Source organism: Phocoena phocoena, chromosome 9 (assembly GCF_963924675.1).
Source record: "Phocoena phocoena chromosome 9, mPhoPho1.1, whole genome shotgun sequence".
Classification (NCBI taxonomy): domain Eukaryota; kingdom Metazoa; phylum Chordata; class Mammalia; order Artiodactyla; family Phocoenidae; genus Phocoena; species Phocoena phocoena.
In genome coordinates this window covers 95,333,590-95,353,412 of record NC_089227.1, presented here as the reverse complement: position 1 = coordinate 95,353,412, position 19,823 = coordinate 95,333,590, and the positions used below count along the sequence as shown (strand labels likewise).

General features: G+C 39.6%; 1 protein-coding gene across 1 annotated transcript in view; it reads left to right on the top strand.

Annotated features, from left to right (window-relative positions):
• The window catches only part of TPK1 (thiamin pyrophosphokinase 1), a 279,756-nt gene that overhangs the window by 125,920 nt on the left and 134,013 nt on the right, over positions 1-19,823 (top strand). Inside the window, exon 6 of the mRNA XM_065883608.1 lies at positions 13,107-13,253. Within this exon, the coding sequence (XP_065739680.1) occupies positions 13,107-13,253 (147 nt within the window). The remainder of the gene's footprint in view (positions 1-13,106; positions 13,254-19,823) is intronic.

Here is a 19,823-nt window from a genome sequence, read left to right as displayed (position 1 = left end):
TAAGACCCCCTGTGGTATGAGAGGTTTGGAGACCATAATTACCTCCAGTAGATCTATAATACCCATGCTATTTATACAGGCCATGATTTTATGTAACTTTTACTTACTCTTAAATATATTCCTGACTCTTCAAAGAATTTAATTTTCAGCAGAGATAATAGAATAAAATCATGTTAAAAAAACACAAGTATGTGTTTTATTCTATTCAACTCCCCTTGGCACTCACTTTCTGATATAGAGAAATGTAAATACATGCAAATTTGCTCTTGCCATCACTTTGTGTATTTACATGGAAGGAAAAATAACACATTTCCATATATATATATATATATATTATATATTATATATATATATCACATTCTGCTTTTTGTTTATATGGAAAAAATGTCCCATATCCAGGGGTCTCATTGATATGGTTTCAGAACCAATAGGCCAGTTAATCAAGGAAATATTAGTACTCAGGACAGACCTGTGAGGAAAGACAACACTGCTATTACAACCAGGCTTGAAATATTTAACTAAAAAATGCAAAGCCTGGGGTAAATCAAAAAAGCATTTCATCATTCTGGGAATGAACTCAGTCATTGTCCTATACTCTGTCATGACCAGGGCATCTGAAATTAAAGTGTTTTCGGGGATTCCAGACAGCAATATGAAAAAGCAAAGAAAAACTCACTGTGTGCGGTAAGATTTCTAAGGAGTAGAACTGGGCACAGCAGTCATCAGTGCTAGAAAGATTGTTGGGGTCACATAGGAAGGATCTTTAATTTCTAGGTAAAGAATTTGAATTTTGATTTACAGGTGATGTTAATCTGTTAGAGAATTTTGAATGAAAAGTCATAATATAATTTAGGAAATTAGTGTAATGGTGTGTGCAAGCTGAATTGAAGAATGGAAATTCTAATGATAGTAAAAAAAAAACCAATTACAGGCTTCTTGAAGGATAACTCTTTTTTAAAAATAATATTTATTTATTTATTTGGTTGCACCAGGTTTTAGTTGCGGCAGGTGGGCTCCTTAGTGTGGCTCCAGGGCTCCTCAGTCGTGGCATGTGAACTCTTAGTTGCAGCATGCATTTGCGATCTAGTTCCCCGACCAGGGATCAAACCCAGGTTCCCTGCGTTGGGATTACGGAGTCTCATCCACTGCTCCACCAGGGAAGTCCCTTGAAGGATAACTCTTTAGTCATCTTTTAAGGACCTTAGAAAATAGACTTAAACTGTGTGCCTGGTGATGATGGGTCTTGTTTGCCAGAGTTAAAGCATGGAAACCGTTCCATTCAGCTAACAAATGTCTGTTACATATTTACCAGCCACTCTGCTACATATTATATCAATAGGTTGAAAGGTGCAAACTGAATGAGACAGGGTATCTGACTCTTAGAATTCATGGCCTTGGAAGTGAATGCCCTTGTAAGCAGGATAGGACAGGTGAGAAGCCCCTTGGAAGTGGACCTTCTCCAGTCTGAACTCTCTTTGTGCAGGTGGTAACTCAGCTGCAACTGGAAGATAAAGAACTAACCAGAATCAGGGGAGTATTTTGTTCTGAGTATTCAAGGTCAAAGGTAAATCAGGTTTGGGATGTCAAAGGGTAGGCAATACCGAAAGTCCTAATCACACATGAACACTTGCACTGTTTACATTTGTTTCCCTTAACAAGCTAACAGAGTGCACTAGTAGGGAGGGGCCTACCTTTTGGGGTAGGCCTGTCTCTCCTGGCCTCCTCTGCTGCGGACTTGCTGCCAGTGTGTCAAGGACCTCTGGCAGCAAGAGTTTCTTGCAGTCTGTACAAGCTGAGCTCTCCAGAGAGGTACAGGGACATTATAAGCTCCTAATGGGCAGTGAGGGTGTGAGCTGCCTGAGCTTTTATGCTACAGCTTTTACTGGGGGATTATGGTTTCAGTCAGGAGTCTGAGCATAGATCCTTTTCATCACCTTCACAGTTTTCTGTCAAATGCAAACAAGCTTGAATACATTGCTCACTTTTCAGGTATAAATATGCCCCTTCCTCTGCTTTTTTACTTTTTAAGCTTTTCTCTCAATAACACGTTGAAAAACAAGTTTTGTGGTAAACGTGTTTATGACATTTCTTAATAACGTATTTGCAGTTTGACAAAGTTGGATGAAAATGCTCTGTCCAAACAAGTTTGTTTTTTTTTTTTCTTCGGAGGTGGAGGTAGGCATCTTTGGAAATACTTTACAAGGGAGGGTGGGGGAAGGGGATAGTTCAGACACTGAGGTTTGAAATCTTGTGATGTGTTCTGAGAAGTAAAGTATTTCTAGAACATAAATGGGGTGGGAGTGGCAGATGTAACTTAGGAGTCAGTATAGGAGGAGATTGGACTTTATTTATCTTGTAGGTTCTGGAAAGCCAGTACTGAAACAGAACATTGGCATGATCAGATTTGAGATGTAGAAAGCTTTCTCTCATAATCAGGTAGAAAACTACCTGGTTATAGAAGGCCAGGCAGGAGGCCAGTGGAGTTATCCAGGTGAGAAGGATGATGCCTGAATTACGGCTGCAGCAGGGAAGATACAGAACAAATTATTTGAGAAAAATCGGGAGCCTCATTATCTTGCCATTGCAAGAGGCATTATTTCTTTCTCACCCAAACAGGTTTGCATTAAACTGTGACTCATTAGGCCTTGTTGAAATTTAAATGGGATCCCTGTAGTATTGTTTCCACGGGCTGCCTAGATCCAGCCACGTATATTCTGTGTTTGTCAGTACAGTATATTCTGATACCATAAAACCTGAGGTCTTTAATCTCTCTGGTGTTTCATTGTACTTCACATCAATCACTGAAATTATTTTATAGGCTTATTAAAACATATTTTGATATTGCTGGGTTGTTGTCAGTTTATTGTTTTTCCTCTATCTTGATCCCATGATTTCCTTCATAGCCTGCATTGGGTCTTCCTTTTTTTTTTTTTTTGCGGTACAAGGGCCTCTCACTGTTGTGGCCCCTCCCATTGCGGAGCACAGGCTCTGGAGGCGCAGGCTCAGCGGCCATGGCTCACGGGCCCAGCTGCTCTGCGGCATGTGGGATCTTCCAGACCGGGGCACGAACCCATGTCCCCTGCATCGGCAGGTGGACTCTCAACCACTGCGCCACCAGGGAAGCCCGGGTCTTCCATCTTTAAATTAGAGCATCAAACAACTGGACCAGAGAATTTCACCTTCTGTTTAAGCTTAACTGTTGTACAGTAAAGGTCTTTGAAGGTTAAGGGAAGCTTAAGAATAATGTCTAAATTTTTTGAGACCCTAGGGTTTAATTTTGTTAATTTGGCTCTGTTAATGTTACTTGTAATTCTCAAAGAGTAGGGTAAACATGTGTCTTGATTTATGCATGTATTTATGCATGTATTCTTGGTGTCATTATTTATAATGTCCCCTTTTTACTTTCAAGAGTGTCTCAGCTTGTACATTAAATTGTATGGTCACCCTATCAGGGAGAGCCACAAAGAAATTGGCCATTTATGCATCTCCAGAATTCAGTTTATGGAAAGTCAATGCAATTAAAATATTCTGACAGCCACTGTCCCAGCTGTAGACTTTGTGCATGCTGTATCTAAGTCTTCTTGAGGACAAACGGAGAAAAACATGTCATTTGTTTATCAAAAGGTTTTTACTGCTATAACAGAAAAATGAAATTGCTTCTCCTTTTGTTGTTATATATCCTTCAGCCAGTCTTGTCATGATTCTATTAAGGCAAATAACGCAAAGCCAACTTTTTCATTTATTCTCTAAACAAAACAGACACAATTATTATTTAACCTGTTAGAGTGGAAACCAGAGAACCTCACATGGACTGTTAGAAGTGAAAGGGATCTTGAAAAATAGGTTAGGGAATTTAGTCCATCCCTTACCTTTATACATGAGCCACCTAAGTCACAAGGAAGTCATGTATGTGGTTCCATGGCTCTTAAGGGAATATACCGTACTATAGTCAGGTCTTTAATGTATTAATCCAGGGTTTCAGGGTTCTTTTTTGCTACACATGATTGCAGATGAAGAGCCAAAAGTAGTCTCTGTTCCACCACTTCCCCTTGCTAACAAAAATGGTCCATGTAAAATACCCTGACTTGAATGTAGGACATGTATAAAAATCAATTAGAAATTGATTTTTAACATTTTTATATTACAGAATATGGCGTAATAGGTATGTTTTTGTGTTATGTGTGCACAAATATATTATTTAAAATATTTTATCTGCAGAGCTAACAGGATTGTAACAGCGCTTTTTAGAGTTACAAACACTGAATCTTTGATGGATCACAACCGATAGAAAATGTGTTAGTCTCTGAGAGTAGTTTATATTCTTTAGAGAATGGTAGATGTGTTCTAAAATAAATAGACTTGCCCTAGAATATGTATACTCTGTATCTCAGTGCCCTCTGAAACTCGTGGTCCGTCCTTGTGAAAAATCCCCTGTATTCACAATGTCTTTACATCTAATTCCAACAGAAACTGGGCTTTTTTCTAAGGACAGCAATTCTCTGCAGTCATAGTAGTGCTGTTGTTTTGTTCTGTCATTTCTCCTGCTGCTTTTTCTAGAATGGTCCCCAGAATTAGGGGTGGGTGTCTTCACTACTATTCGCCATTTCTAGACCTGTGTGGTCCAAAACTCTAGCCACTAGCCACCTGAGCCCTTGAAGTATAGCTACCCTAGATTGAGATGTGCCATTACTGTAAGGTACATTGAGGATTTTGAAGACCAAGTGGTAATAAATGTTAAATATCTCAATATTTTTTCCAGCTTTAATGAGAAAATTGATGTAGAACACTGTGTAAGTTTAAGGTGTACAACTTGATTTAATACACATATATATTGCAGAATGATTACAATAATAAAGTTAGTTAACAAGTCCATCACCTCACATGATTACCTTTGTTTGTTGTTGTGGTGATGAGAACATTTAAGATCTACTCTTAGCAACTTTCAAATATACAGTACAGTATTGTTAAGTATAGTCACCATGCTGTCCGTTAGATCTTTGGAACTTCCTCATCTTTCAACTGGAAGTTTGTACCCTTTAATCAGTATCACCTTACTTTCCCCAACCCACAACTGCTGACAACTGACATTATCCTCTCTTTGCAGTCAGCTTTTTAAAATTTCACACGTAAGGGAGATCATACAGTGTTTGTCTTTCTCTGTCGGACTTATCTCACTTAGCATCTCACATCCTCCAGGTCCATCCATGTTGTCACAAATGGCAGGATTTCCTTCTTTCCCATGTCTGAAGACTATTCCACTGTGTGTATGTATATTTATGTGTGTGAGTATGTTACATATATATGCATATACATATATATGAATATATCTCACATATTTTTTAATCTTCTTTACCCATTCATCTGTTGACAGACACTGGTTGTGTGGTTGTTTCCATATCTTGGCTATTGTGAATAACGCTGCAATGAACATGGGAGGATGTTCGTGAACATGGGAAGATGATCGTGACTTCTTGTGTGTGTGTGTGTGTGTGTGCGCGTGTGCGTGTGTGTGTACACACTGTTTCTTCTGGGTATGTATATACCCAGAAGAAACAGAAGAGAGTTTGATTGCTGGGTCATATAGAAGTTGTATTTTTACTATTTTGAGGGACCTCCATACTATTTTCATAGTGGCTGCACCAATTTCCATTCTCAGCAACAGTGTACAAGGGTTCCCTTTTCTCTATATCCTTATCAACACCTGTTATCTCTTGTGTTTTTTAAAAATTTTATTTTATTGAAGTGTAGTTGATTTACAATGCTGTGGTCATATCTACTGTATAACCAAGTGACTCAGTTATACATATATACATTCTTTTTTATATTTTTTTCTGTTACAGTTTGTCACAGGACATTGAATATAGTTCCCTGTGCTATACAGTAGGATCTTGTCTTTTTGATAATGGCCATTCTAACTAGCATGAGGTGATATCTCATTGTGGTTTTGATTTACATTTCTCTAATGGTTAGTGATGCTGAACATCTTTGCATGTACCTGTTGGCCATTTGTATGTCTTCTCTGAAAAAATGTCTATTCACATCCTCTGCCCATTTTTTAATTGGATTGTTTGTTTTTTTGCTACTGTATGAGTTCCTTTTATATTTTGGATATTAACTTCTTATCAGAGAGATGGTTGCCGATATTTTCTCCCATTCCATAGGTTGCCTTTTCATTTTGTTAATTGTTTCTTTTGCTTTGCAGAAGGTTTTTAGATCTGTGCAGTCCCACTTATTTATTTTTGCGTTTTTTACTTGTGTTTTTGGTGTCATATCTAAAAAATTGTTGCTAAGACCAACGTCAAGGACCTTTTTCCCTATGTTTTTTTCTAAGACTTTTATGGTTTCAGGTTTTATGTTTAAGTCTTTAATCCATTCCAAATTAATTTTTGTGGGTGGTATGAGATAGGGGCTCAGATCTATTCTTCTATAATTATAATAATCTATAGAATTATAGAATTCTATAGAATTATCTTCTATAATTATCTAGTTTTCCCCACACCTCAATATTTTTGATACAGGTTACATGTTAAAATGATATTTTAGATATAGTACATTAAACAATATACATTTTAAAAATTTTACCTCGTTTTACTTTTATAAATGTAGCCACTAGAAAATTTTAAATTGGATATGTGTCTCCTGTTGTATTCCCATTGAACACTGCTGTTCTATTTGATTCTTCGTTTCTTCTTTTCCCCTAAAAACTCAAGCTCTGAATCTCATGTCATCAGATTCTGTCATCCTTATTGCTAATTGCTGTAGTCTTCATTTGTTATAATCCTGGTCATTTTCCTGCTTGTCTTAATGAAGTTAACATCTAGGTCACCAATAATTTTTTTCAACAATACTGTTTTAATTCATGGTAAATTCCATACACACTTGAATGAACCTTCCAGTACACTGATCTCTTGCTTCCTTAAACTTATCCCCTCTAGTTCTATTGTTTGCCTCTTTACCTCAGTTAATTGTATGAATATACCTAGACCTTGTCTATACCAAGATTTGTAAACCCTCCAAAATCTCTGTTTTATCCATTTGACTCACCCACTTGCCCCCGACTTCAGCAATTCTTCAACTCCACCAGTACTCTGATCCATTGACCATGCTCTTTTACTATCCTTCAACCCTTGTTTTTATTTCTCCATTTTTTCAACAAATATTTGAGGCACCAACAGGTACATAATAATGTGCCATGCTGCATTCTAAACACTAGAGACAGAAAAATCTCTGCCATCATTTAATTTTAGTCTAATTAGAGTGACACATAATAAGACAAGCTAAAGAAAGAAACTATTTAGCATGGGGTTAGATAATGAGAGGTACTAAGGAGAAAATTTAAATCAGGGAATGGGGATATGATCTGTTGGCATGGAAGAGGGGAAAATTTTTTTTTTTTTTTTTGCGGTACGCAGGCCTCTCACTGCTGTGGCCTCTCCCGTTGCGGAGCACAGGCTCCAGACGCACAGGCTCAGCGGCCATGGCTCACGGGCCCAGCTGCTCCGCGGCATGTGGGATCTTCCCGGACCGGGGCAAGAAAGAACAGCAAACGCAAAGTCCTTGAAGTAGGAAGGACTCTTGTGTCTTCAAGAGAAAGGAATTACGATTGGAGCCGAGAGGAGGAAGAGAAAGGAAATAGGTGAGACCAGAGAGACACCTGGATATCCAATATTGCAGGCTTTGCTGTCTTATTGAGAAAAATCATTAGAAAACCATTGGAGGATTTTGAACAGAAGAGTGTCATAATCTGATTTACATTTTAACAGGATTGTTTTTGATACTGTATTGAGACTAGACTGTGGAGAAATAAGGGCAGAAGCAGAGATCTGTTGGAGGCTATTGCAGTGTTTCCCATGAGACAGAACGTTGGCTCACATCCTCTGATGGATTTTAGTGGCCATGGTTGTGATGAGGTTGTAGGTACTGAGGAGGGGAGAAATTTTGGATATGTACTGAACTTAGAACCAGTAGAATCTCCTGAGAGGATAAATAAGGGGCGTGAGAGAGGAGTCAAGAGCGACTCTGGGAGTTTTGGCTGGAGCACCCGACGTGGGGAAGACAGTGGGAGACCGTGACTGAGGGAAAGATCATGGAACCTTGGAGATCTCCATTGGATTCCAAATGCAGATGTCAAGTAAGCAATTGAATATATGAGGCTGGAATTGAGGAGAGAGGTCTGGACTGAAGATACACAGTGAGGAAGTGCTGACATTGATGGTATTTAAAGCTACAAGGCTGCCTGAGAACACCAAGGGAGGGGATGTAATGACAGAATAGAATTAAGGACCTTGCTCTGGACCACTCCAAAGATGTTAAGTTGTTCCTGAGAAGACACAGCCAGTGAGATCAAGGCAGTATGGTTTGCTGGAAGCCCATCTTCCTGGAAGAGACTTCATCCAGGAGGAGGTAAGAATAAACTTGTCAGATGTTGCTGATGGATCGAATAATGTCAGAACTGAGAACTGACCATTGGGTTTTGCAATAGGATGTCACTGGTGATAGTTTTTGATGAAGTGATGGGGCTAGCAAAGTTGTCTCTCGTCTGTATTCCTGTGCTGATCTCTTAACGATCTCCTGGTTTTCTTCTTTGCCTCCACACAGTTTGTTCTCCAGACACCCCGCATGGTGACTTTTAAAAATACGTACATCGTGTCACCCCTCTGCTCAAAATGGCTTTCCACTTAATGCTAATAAAAGTCAGGACTTTACAATGTATTACCAAGGCTCTATACTGATCTAGCATTTAGATTTTAATGATTCCTCCTACTAATTTCTCATTCAGTTCTCATGACTAGCCTCCTGACATGCTTTGAAAATGCCTGGGACCACGTCACTGCTTCAGGGCCTTACTACAGTCTGTTTTCTGATGGGTCTGGCTCCAGGTGTCTGTACCTGACTGGCTCCCTCATCTCCTTCAGGTCTTTGCTGCTCCTCTCTTACCTTTCTGATGGAGCCTGCCCTGGCTATCTTGTTTGAAGTGGAAGCTCTTCCCAGCCTAGCATTTTTCATCTCTTTTCCTACTCTCTTATTCCCCTGTAGGACTCGCCATCTTTTCACATCCCAACTAATATACTTATTTTCTGTTTTTATTAATTGCGTGTTGTCCTCCATCTGTTTTTTAAATTAATTTAATTTTTATTTTATATTGGAGTATAGTTGATTAACAATGTAGTTTCAGGTGTACAGCAAAGTGATTCAGTTATACATATATTGTCCTCCATTTGAATATCAATTCCATAAAGGCAGGAGTTTTTGTCTTGTTTACTGATCTATCCTAAGTGTTCAGAATAGTAGCTAACACATGGTAAATGATCGATAAATACTACCCGGGGTAACACATGTGAAATAAGTTATTCTTTTCAAAAGCTACTAACTGTTAGAATCCTTGCCAAGTAGGGAAGTACTGTTTTGTAGGATTTAGATGACATTAACTCAGCCTGATAATCAGCTTCTTGCCTCTCTGGTTATTTATTCAATTTTCCCTGATTTTCTATGCTTTGGGGAAGCTCCGTAAATGCTTGCTGTCTGCCTTGTCGCACACGCTGCGGCTGGCATCTGTGATTCATAGGCCTCCTCTAGATGGAGAGATATACAAGTACATCAGCAGTTGTAACAGTGTAACTGGGTGTGCTGTAAGGAGTAATTGGTGGGTTTTGTTGATCAACCTGGTACAGACACATGCAGATGCGGAGTTGGCACCAAGGAGAGGCGTGTGGAATTAAAGGGCTGTAATGCTCACAGATCCTAGAGAGGAAGGCGTGCAGTGGGCCATGCAGGGGCCTCGTGGGAGGAGGGCACAGGGTGTGAGCTTAACCAGGCAGGTGGGGAGCCAGCAGAGAGAACGAGGACCCGTGAGCAAGTGCCTTTTGGGGGGTCTGGTGTGGACACAAGCAAAAGCTTGAGAAGCTGTCGCTGGTGTGTTTGAATGTCACTAGGTCAGTCAGAGGAGGGCACAAAGGGGAACTTGGCCAGGCGCTTACAGCCTGTTCGTGGGGATGCTGAGGCATCCAGAAAATACCATGTTTTAAAAATGTACAATACGCGGTGTAACGTAAGAAGTAAATGCACAGGGCTTTGCATCCAGGTAGGAAAGGTATCCTGGCACTCTGTAAATAGCCTGCTTTCGATTGAACATTCTTTCCCAGGGGCGTTGCTGTCCTAAAGGCACAAATCTAGGCTTGCAAAGCCTATGTAAATATACAGGGTTGGTGTCTGTCTTGTTTCTTCTATCTCTGTGAATATCAGATGTCCTACTACTTTTTTTTTTTTTCTTTGTGGTATGCGGGCCTCTCACTCTGTTGTGGCCTCTCCCATTGCGGACAGGCTCCGGACGCGCAGGCTCAGCGGCCATGGCTCACGGGCCCAGCCGCTCCATGGCATGTGGGATCTTCCCGGACCGGGGCACGAACCCGTGTCCCCTGCATCGGCAGGGGGACTCCCAAGCAGACTCCCAACCACTGCGCCACCAGGGAAGCCCCAGATGTCCTACTTCTAACCAGAGCTAAAGAACTACAGAAATAGCCCTGGGCTGGCTCCTGCCCCCCCTGCAGCTTGCACTGATCCTCTAATGTTTTTAATCAGTCTGGATATAAACACTTTCTGTAGGGAAAATGAGTAGTGATGAGAAGTAATCTCGCTGCTTCTTTATTCTGAAAAATTCAATGACTGGTTTACAGATATTGCTGATTCATCATGATATCCTGGTGTGGAAGATGTGGATTAAGTTTCAGCCTTAAAGGTTATGGGATCCCTCAAGGCTTGGAGTATAGTAATGAAAAATTGAACACCTACAAAAAGGATTCCAGAATCTGCATAGTGAATCAACTATTTTATCACCAGGCCTTGGTTCTGATATGAATTTAGGATTATGTAGATAGGACTGTGCCATGTGCTTTTTACCAGAGCCTTAGAACTTTCTCTACTTTATATTTCATATATAACTTCTTTTAGTGTCTTTCTCTTCAGTTTAAAGCAAATTCTCTTTAGTTCTTCTGAGGGCCTATATAATTTCTGGGCCTTTTCCCCTCCAGTCTGGAGTGGCTTTACTAATAAGGTTTCCTAAACACAACCAGGAGCGATTACCGGACTTGATAACCCCAAACAAAGGTTTGTAAGTTTCCTCTGAAGACTAAGATGTCCCAGTCCTCACCTGTGTATTAGGAGTAATACATGCTTCCCAGAGTGCATGGCCTTTCTCTGCCTCAAATCTAATGCTCGGAGTTCTAGAAAGATCGCCAAAGAAAATTTTAGATCCTCTAGATGTGTGGTTTACTTGTCTTAAAGTATTCTAGCTTTGACCTGAAGCATCTTATTCAAAATAAAACTTCCTATACTCTGAAAAGGTCAAAAATAGGAAACTGATTCCAAATTTCTTAATTTTTCTGTGTAGTTTACTTTTTTATGTTTTTATGGAATCCCATTCTGATTTATATATTCCTGTAGTATGGCAATTAATCTCTTTCTTCCTTAGGCTGACTAGTTCTTTCTTGCAGTGTCTTCACTTATTCATTCATCAAACATTTGAGGTCTTGTACATGTTAGGCACTATGCAGAGGACCAGGGCCACAGCCTGTGGACCAGAGAAGCACAGCCTTTGGCTTTATGGAGCTTAAGCCACTTACTGTTCCTCTAGAGACTGAACAGGTTATACCGGTGCTTGGGTGATATGTTACTCTTCTAAAATCATGCCTTCTTCAGACTAAATGTTATCTGAGCTTTTAAAATGTACTGTTTTAAAACTAAAAGCCAGGGGCTTCCCTAGTGGCGCAGTGGTTGCGAGTCCGCCTGCCGATGCAGGGGACACGGGTTTGTGCCCCGGTCCAGGAAGGTCCCACATGCCGCGGAGTGGCTGGGCCCGTGAGCCATGGCCGCTGAGCCTGCGTGTCCGGAGCCTGTGCTCCGCGGCGGGAGAGGCCACAACAGTGAGAGGCCCGTGTACCGCAAAAAAAAAAAAAAAAAAACTAAACTAAAACTAAAAGCCAAATGCTTCCTACCTGTAAATAATTTCTATTTTATTCCAGGTAGAGTGATTATAACTGTCAGTTTTTATTGTATGTAAGGTTTTCTTATAATAATTTAATTAAGCTCTTCTGTCTTTCCTTTTTCATGATCAGTATACCAGCTTTGACTCTGCTGATGCATCACAAGATCAGGCTGAGCAGCAGAAGGAAAGAGACCAGGCAGTGCCTCTTTTTCATTCTCCTTAAGACCTTCGGCCAACTGCCTTATGCAGGAGACTGTTACTCTGCCCCCTTCCACTGCCCTGCAGCCATTCTTTAACCATTGTCTCATATGTTAGGAAAGCATCACAGTAATTTTATATACAAATATCATGGAAATGTATTTTCAACAACAGGGGAACATTTAAATAAACTATACTGTAGTCATAGGAAATGCTTTGCTTAAGGTGTTAAATGAAAAGAAAGAACATACCAAACGACATGTAACAATAATAAAAATAGTAATATAAATGTAATATACTGAAAATAATACAATAGATGAGTAGCTAACACTTTTTAAACAATCACTGTGTTGTGAACATGTTTTAAATGCTTTGCACTTATTGACCCAATTAGTTACCTCATTTAATCCCCCCAACAACCCTCTCAATTGGTAATTATTATCCAGTTTTTACATGTAAACATAAAAATGAGGTACAGAGAGTTTAGGCAACTTACTAGGTTTGGTGAAAAGCCAGTATAGGTCCTTAAGATACCTAGGTTCTAGTGGGGGCTCACTCGCTGTTGGGTGATCAGAGTGCCCACAGGGATGCCGTGAGGAGTGGATGGGAGAGGCACCAATTGTGAAATCAGGAAGACTTCCACATGGAAGGGACATGGAACAGAGTTTTCAAGGATGAGTTGGCTAGTTTTCCAGGTGAATAGGCAGATGGGAAAACCTGTTGAAACCTGACTGCCACTCACCAATCTTGTGACTTAATTCCTTCATCTGAACAACACAAATGCTGTCTGCCGTTTCTTCATGGCTTATCTAATAAAATAGGGTACTGAAAGCTCTGTGGAAGCGTCTGATGTTATTTAATTATTTTATTTATTTATTTTTTAAAAGTCCTTAAATATGTGACTGCTGGTTTTCCTTTGCTTTCTTAGGTAGATATGATTGTAACCCTGGGAGGACTTGCTGGACGTTTTGACCAGATTATGGCGTCAGTGAGCACTTTGTTCCAAGCAACTCGAATCACTCCTTTGCCAATTATAATAATCCAAGAGGAATCTCTCGTCTACCTGCTCCAACCGGTAAGTGAGCATTAAATACAGTGTCAGCGCTTTGCTTCCACAAAACCTGTAACATTTTCGTACACAAGGAGAAAACATGTGCCCCATGTATGTATTTGAACTGTGAGTGAAGTTGAGGTGTTTGATTACTTGTGGCTAAATGGGAAACAGGTTGGAGGAGAAGCCTCGTTGTACTCAGAAAAACAAAACAAAACAAAAACAAAAGTTTTTAAATTAAATTGACACTAAGAATTAAATTTAGCATTTTTGCATTTTGAGCAGCTGAATGTGAGTGCCACTTGAGATAAATCTCAGCAGAGAAAGCACAAAGCTTGGCAAACATTACAAATGGAATTCTTGTATATTTCCAGTGTTGTTGTTATAATTGGAAACTGTATTTGATTTTGTTAAGCACTTAGTCTTGAGCTTTTACTGTTCATAAGTTGCTTGGTTGTTAATTTCACTCTCATGATGATGTCATTCATTTCCAATGATAAACATCAAGGAAATTTTCTATCAGTGTAGTGCTTAGAACAGAATTCTTATTATATAAACATGTTTTATGAGGTTGATGAGTGTATTTCAGTTTGAAAAATGATTGTTTGGCAACATTTTTTTTTTCTTTTTGCGGTACGCGGGCCTCTCACTGTTGTGGTCTCTCCCGTTGCGGAGCACAGGCTCCAGACGCGCAGGCGCAGCGGCCATGGCTCACGGGCCCAGCCGCTCCGCGGCATGTGGGATCCTCCTGGACCGGGGCACGAACCCGTGTCCCCTGCATTGGCAGGCGGACTCTCAACCACTGTGCCACCAGGGAAGCCCATGTTTGGCAACATTTTTTGAAGACAGTGGACAGTTTTTTGTTTTTTTTCTTTTTTGCCTGTCACTGTAATGTGCTACTTACAGCTTTGCTTTCAGTCCATCTGCTGTCCATCATCTGTAGCTTGTCATCACCTGAAAACTGTTGTTTGGTTAATATGGCATGCGTGCTTACCAGTTGTGCATTTTTTTCTGGCTCTTTGCATTGCGTGGCTCTGTTGCTTTCTGGAATACTTCCTGTGAGGTGCGAAAACGAAGCTGAAGAATTCGGTTTTCAGACTCCATAGTGTCCATTTATTTGGTCAACAAAGAGTTACGGAGTGCCTGCTACCTACCTGTTGCACTGCTGGGCAATTGAAGATTAAACAGAAATAGTAACGTGTTCTTTACTCTCTAGTATATGTCTAGTGAAGAAGACATTTATAAAACACAGACATAAAGCAAGGTCAAAAGGTTAGTACATAAAGATGATGAAAGATTATATAATCTGGTCATGGGTGTGTAAGGAAATGCTTCACAGAGGCACTCACATTTTATTTACTTAATTAATTCAACAAATTTTTTTTTTTTTTTTTTTTTGGCTGCTGTACGGCTTGTGGGATCCTAGTTCCCTGAGCAGGGATTGAACCCTGGCCCTCAGCAGTGAAAGCCTGGAGTCCTAACTACTGGACCACCAGGGAATTCCCAACAAATATTTCTTGAGTACCTGCTATATGTCAGGTACTTTTCTAGGGATACAGCAGCAAGCAACAGTGACAAAAAAAAAAAAAAAACCCTTCCTTTCATGGAACATAGATTGTGTTGAGCTTACATTTCAGCAGAATCTCGAAGGATGAGTGGATGTCTGCTGTTGAAGATGATGGGAAAGTCATTCCAGTTAGAAGGAGCCACTAAAGAAAGGTAGAGCTGAAGGGCATGTTATGGCATCTACAGGTAATTCTGAGCAGCCATATGGAGAATATTGAAAGGTCAGACTCAGAAGACTACTTTGGATCCTACCTCTGAAGAACCTTGAACTCTACATACTACAGTGTGAACTTGTTTGCCATAAGCTATGGGAAGTCATTAGAAGATTTCAGTTAGCAGTCTGACATGCACAGATATGCTTCTTAGATTTCTCATTAGATGTTTATTAAATACCTGTACTTTCCCAATAGGTTCTGAAGCGTGAAGCTCTCTGCCGTTGTGAAGCGTTGAGCTTATTGTTGTATAATGGTTTTATGATGCTGTGAATGCTAAAATAGTCAGTGCAACTTGTCTCTATGTAAATACTCTGGCTAAGAGACAACTAGACGGGGTACAATGATTTTTGCAAAATAAAATTGGAAGATTAACTGATAGCAAAAACCACGTCTTCTTTGAATAATTGTAGACTTCCTAAAATGTATTCAGCTTGGGATTTCTTGGAATTCCTCTGTCTATAGATTGCTGTCTGTCCTCAGTTTGGAAAACTCTCAACCATTATGTTTTCAAATATTGTCTCATCCCCCATTTTCTTTCTCCCTTCTTCTGCAACTCCAATTAAGCATATATGTGATCCTCTAATTGTATCATATATATCTCAGAACTTGTCTCTTGTATTTTCTGTCTTAATCTCTCTGGGCTGCATTCTGAAGTTCCTCATCGCCTCTGCAATCCACTTCACTCTTCTGCTTCAGCTGTTCTATTTTGCTACTAAACTCATCCTTTCAGTAGCAAAGGCTATTCCTGCCATGATTCATCTCTCTTACAAGCTTTCCCTTTACTCACATTTTAAAAACTCTTAAAACATAATTGTCCTACTTCCTTTATAGTCTAGAAAAATTCTGATATCTGCAGTCTTTATAGGTCATCTATCTTCTGTGTTCTCTTTTGCTTTTCTATTTTGTAACCTTGATTCATTCCGTATTTTGTGATTTTTAGCTATGACCTCATATTTCTGGGAACTTTACCTGCGGGAATTACTTATAGAAGGAAATAAAAGTGAGTCCAAGGAGTATTTAGAGTGGACGTCCAACCCAGTTACTTATAGGCACTAATAACTTAGGACCTTTTGTTTGGGACTTTTTTGGACCATCTCGGTGGTATGTGTTTTGAAGCTAATTCTGCTGGGAGTTTGAGTTCCGATTACAGATGCCCAAGGAAGACTTGTTCCTCTTCTCAACCAAGGTTTGGCTGGACAGTTTTCCTAGCATTCACGTGGGAGTATCCTTTGTATTCGTCTTTTCTCTGAGAATCTCCGCTGAAGTGGTGCAGTCTCCTTCTACACTCCTGTGGTGCTCAGGCTTGCTCTCCTGATGACCTTCCACACTTGGAGGCCTAAGCAGCTGAAACTCACGTTCATCTGATTTGGTAAAAATCAGATGCCTGTAAGGTGAAAGGTAGATTGGTGTTCTTTTTCAATCAAAACTTAGTTTTTGGCTTTTGAATATTCTTTGAAAAAAAGAAAAAGATGTTAGATGCATTTTGAAAGATTCCCTTTAATTTTTTTCTAGCTTTTTTTTTTTTTTTATTGCTGTCGGTTGGCCAGGGTACTAATCTACCCTGTGTATGTTGCAGTGATAATTAACCCCCAAATCTCAGAGGCTTAACTGAGATTAAGCTTAATTTTTTTTCTCATTCATGGAAAATCTGGTGTGGTTTGGGCAGTATCCTCCATTTTATATCCAAGCCAATTGGGAACATGTTGAGTCAGCAGGGGAAAAAAGATTACTGTAAAAAGTGGCACTGCATGTTTTTAAAGGCCAGGCCTGGCTGTGGCTTGTGTCACCTTTGGTGGGAACACAGTTACACTGCCCCAGCTCAGTATGAGGTGGTCGAAGAGAGGAAGGCTGTGGGCGGGAAAGACGACTGAGCACAGACCATTGTCTCTGTCAAAGACAGAGATTATGTTCTGTACCATAATCATCTTTTTTTTTTTTCATTTATGATATGTCAGACTTTAATCGTTGAAGTAGAATCCCCAGTTCCCCAAACATAGTAATCATGGTAAGTGTGCCTGCATACACCATGTCCTCTAGAATCTCTCTCTGGTCATTTTGATTTTGTCTTATTGAAACAACTAGAAAATTACCTTACCCTATCAAGTTAAGTGTTACATAGTGTGTGAGGCAGAAAGTTCACACAAGACCATACCCTCTCCACTGCATGAGAGGAGTAAGAATGTTTAGCACAGACTTTCCTCTGGGGGCTCAGTAGGGTTGGCTCTGCTCGTCTTTCCCAGGGGTCACATCCCAGGTCTCTGCTTCTCAGTCACTTTTAGTGAGAGAGCAGTTAGCACCCAGAGCAACTGCAAAAGCCAAAAGGAGTATGTTTGAGGCTTAAGATACGAATCAGTCTTACACACTGTACCATATTTTTAAGCAGTTCTAATTATACACTTACGAAATGTGATCAGTTAAAAGCTGCTTATTGCACAGAGCGGCCTATATCCTAGAAATGGAACACGCAACGTTGGAGCTGAAATGACTCTGTAAGATGTATTTTCATTCATCTCTGTGGCATATGTGGTAAAGTACGCATCTGTATTAGGTAGTGTGCATATTCAGGACGGATGTCTACAGGATACTGTGCCTTGTTAATAGGGCTTATTGTAGTCACAATCAGGATGGACATACCATAAACGTAAATTGAAACCATTTTCAAATATTTTGGTGCTAGACTAAGGAAATCAATCTGGTTTGCTTCAGTGACAGATAAAGAATGCTTTCAGAATGTTTTAAATGTACTTCTTAATTGAAAGTCATCAAATAGCTATTCTTGAGAAAGGAGGTAATTGGGGGACTTGTACAAGAAACATATCATTTGAGCTTCATAACAGTCCTGGGAGGCAAGCAGGACAGATCATAAGAATCACACAGCAGTATTTTGACTCAGCAGTCTTTCCACTGCACTACCTTTCCTTCTTCATGGGATTAATGGGCTGAGATGGAAATGACAAACTCTTAAAACAAGTCACAGTCTACAGGCTGGTCATTATCCATAGTGTATGCATATGTGTATACACACACACACACACACACACACACACGCACGCATATAAATTCTCTACAGTATTCTTTTCAAATAAGATTGATCTTGGATGCACCTTAAGGGTATATCCTACCTTGTGGCTTTACCCTGAAATTAAACAAAAATAACACTCTGCATTTTCCTCAACTATAAAAAAATCTACCTACAACAAGAATCTTTGTTATTTAAACAGATTAAATGAGATTGCCATCAAACTTTGCTAAAATATATCAAAAGTGGTAGAATTCAATATAAATGTTAATTATTATGAGTATTACTTTTGAGGACAGCGTCTTCTAGAATTGGTTCTATAATTCTAGGTTGTGTGAAGTTGAAGATAATAGCAGGAGGTGTGAGATGTCTTATGGGACCTGTGTGTTCGGCTGATAAATGTTTTAGTGCTTGTATTTGCTCTATGACGGTGAAGTGGCTGGGATAGCACTAGACCATGGAACTAAAATGTGCTTCTCTTGATTTTTCTAAAAAAAAGCCTCCCAACCCTCAACTCATCTTAATGTTTCTGTAATGTTCTGTGTTTCTTTCTCTACATACGAGACTCTCGTGAGACCGTGTTGTGTAAATAAACCATCATCCTTCATTCATTAAGGGTACGTTAGTCATTTGGGACAGGCCTGTATGTCGAGAGCCATTCAGTTAAAGTTGTGTAGATTGTTGCAGACTAAAATCTTTCATCTAATTCTCTTTTCAGTCCACTTCCTATGACTCATTTTTGTTAATTACAAATAGCTGATTCGGTTTGTTATACAGCAGAAACTAACATGACACTGTAAAGCAATTATACTCCAATAAAGATGTTTAAAAAAAAAAAGGCAATAGTGTACTTCCAGGTCTATATAAATTTGGAAGACTGGAAGTTTTTAGCTGGTTGACTTTTTAGAAGATAATGTCTTTTAGATTGTATTTTGGCATATTTCACTTGCTGCGGGTCAGATGTCATCATGAGTGAAAACCTCAGTAGGTAGCGTTTACTTTGAAGGGATGTTCAAACTGCCATTTTAAAATAGCAAATTAAAAATAGAATGCCTAACAGCCCCTCCCCAAAGAGTCATCATCCCTCTTTTACCCCACAAAAATGTGTTCTTAATAAGACATCATGCCCTTTTATGAGCAGGAGATTTTATGAAAATGGTGAGAGACATTTTAGCCATGAAACCCCACTGATGTCAATGACGGGTTAGGCTGTCTTCCCCATGAAGACAGCCAGGTGCTCAGAGCGTGTTTGTCGCATTTACTATGCAGGGTGTGAATGGCTCCAGATTTCACATACATACTTTCTCATTTTCTGGTCCTGTGCTTCTCAGGAGTCCAGAAACATTAGCTTCTGTACACTGAGCATAAATTATCTTTTATCTCCAAGTTTTATGGCAGTTGGTAATACAAGTTAATAGGATTTATGACCAAAAAATGAGCTGTCCGAGAGTTAATAAGCCATGTCTTTTGTGTTATCCCAAACCTCGTTCAGTGATTCCTGTTCAGGATTATAGCGTCTGATGTATTAGAGAATGGTGTTACAGAGCGATGCTGTCGCTTTTTATCTCAGTTGAACGAACTTCTGCATACATTGTAAATATTTCTTCCTCATGATCTTAGCCATGTTTGCTACTGCTTGTTTTTTTCCTCTCACTAGATCAATTATTTACTGTATAAAGTCCTGACATTTTCTCCATTATACATTTGAAATGCTGGTAATGAATATGATAGAAAGATGTTAATAGTCTGATAGAAAGAAGCTGAATATTCGTGATGTAAATTTGGTGCACATGA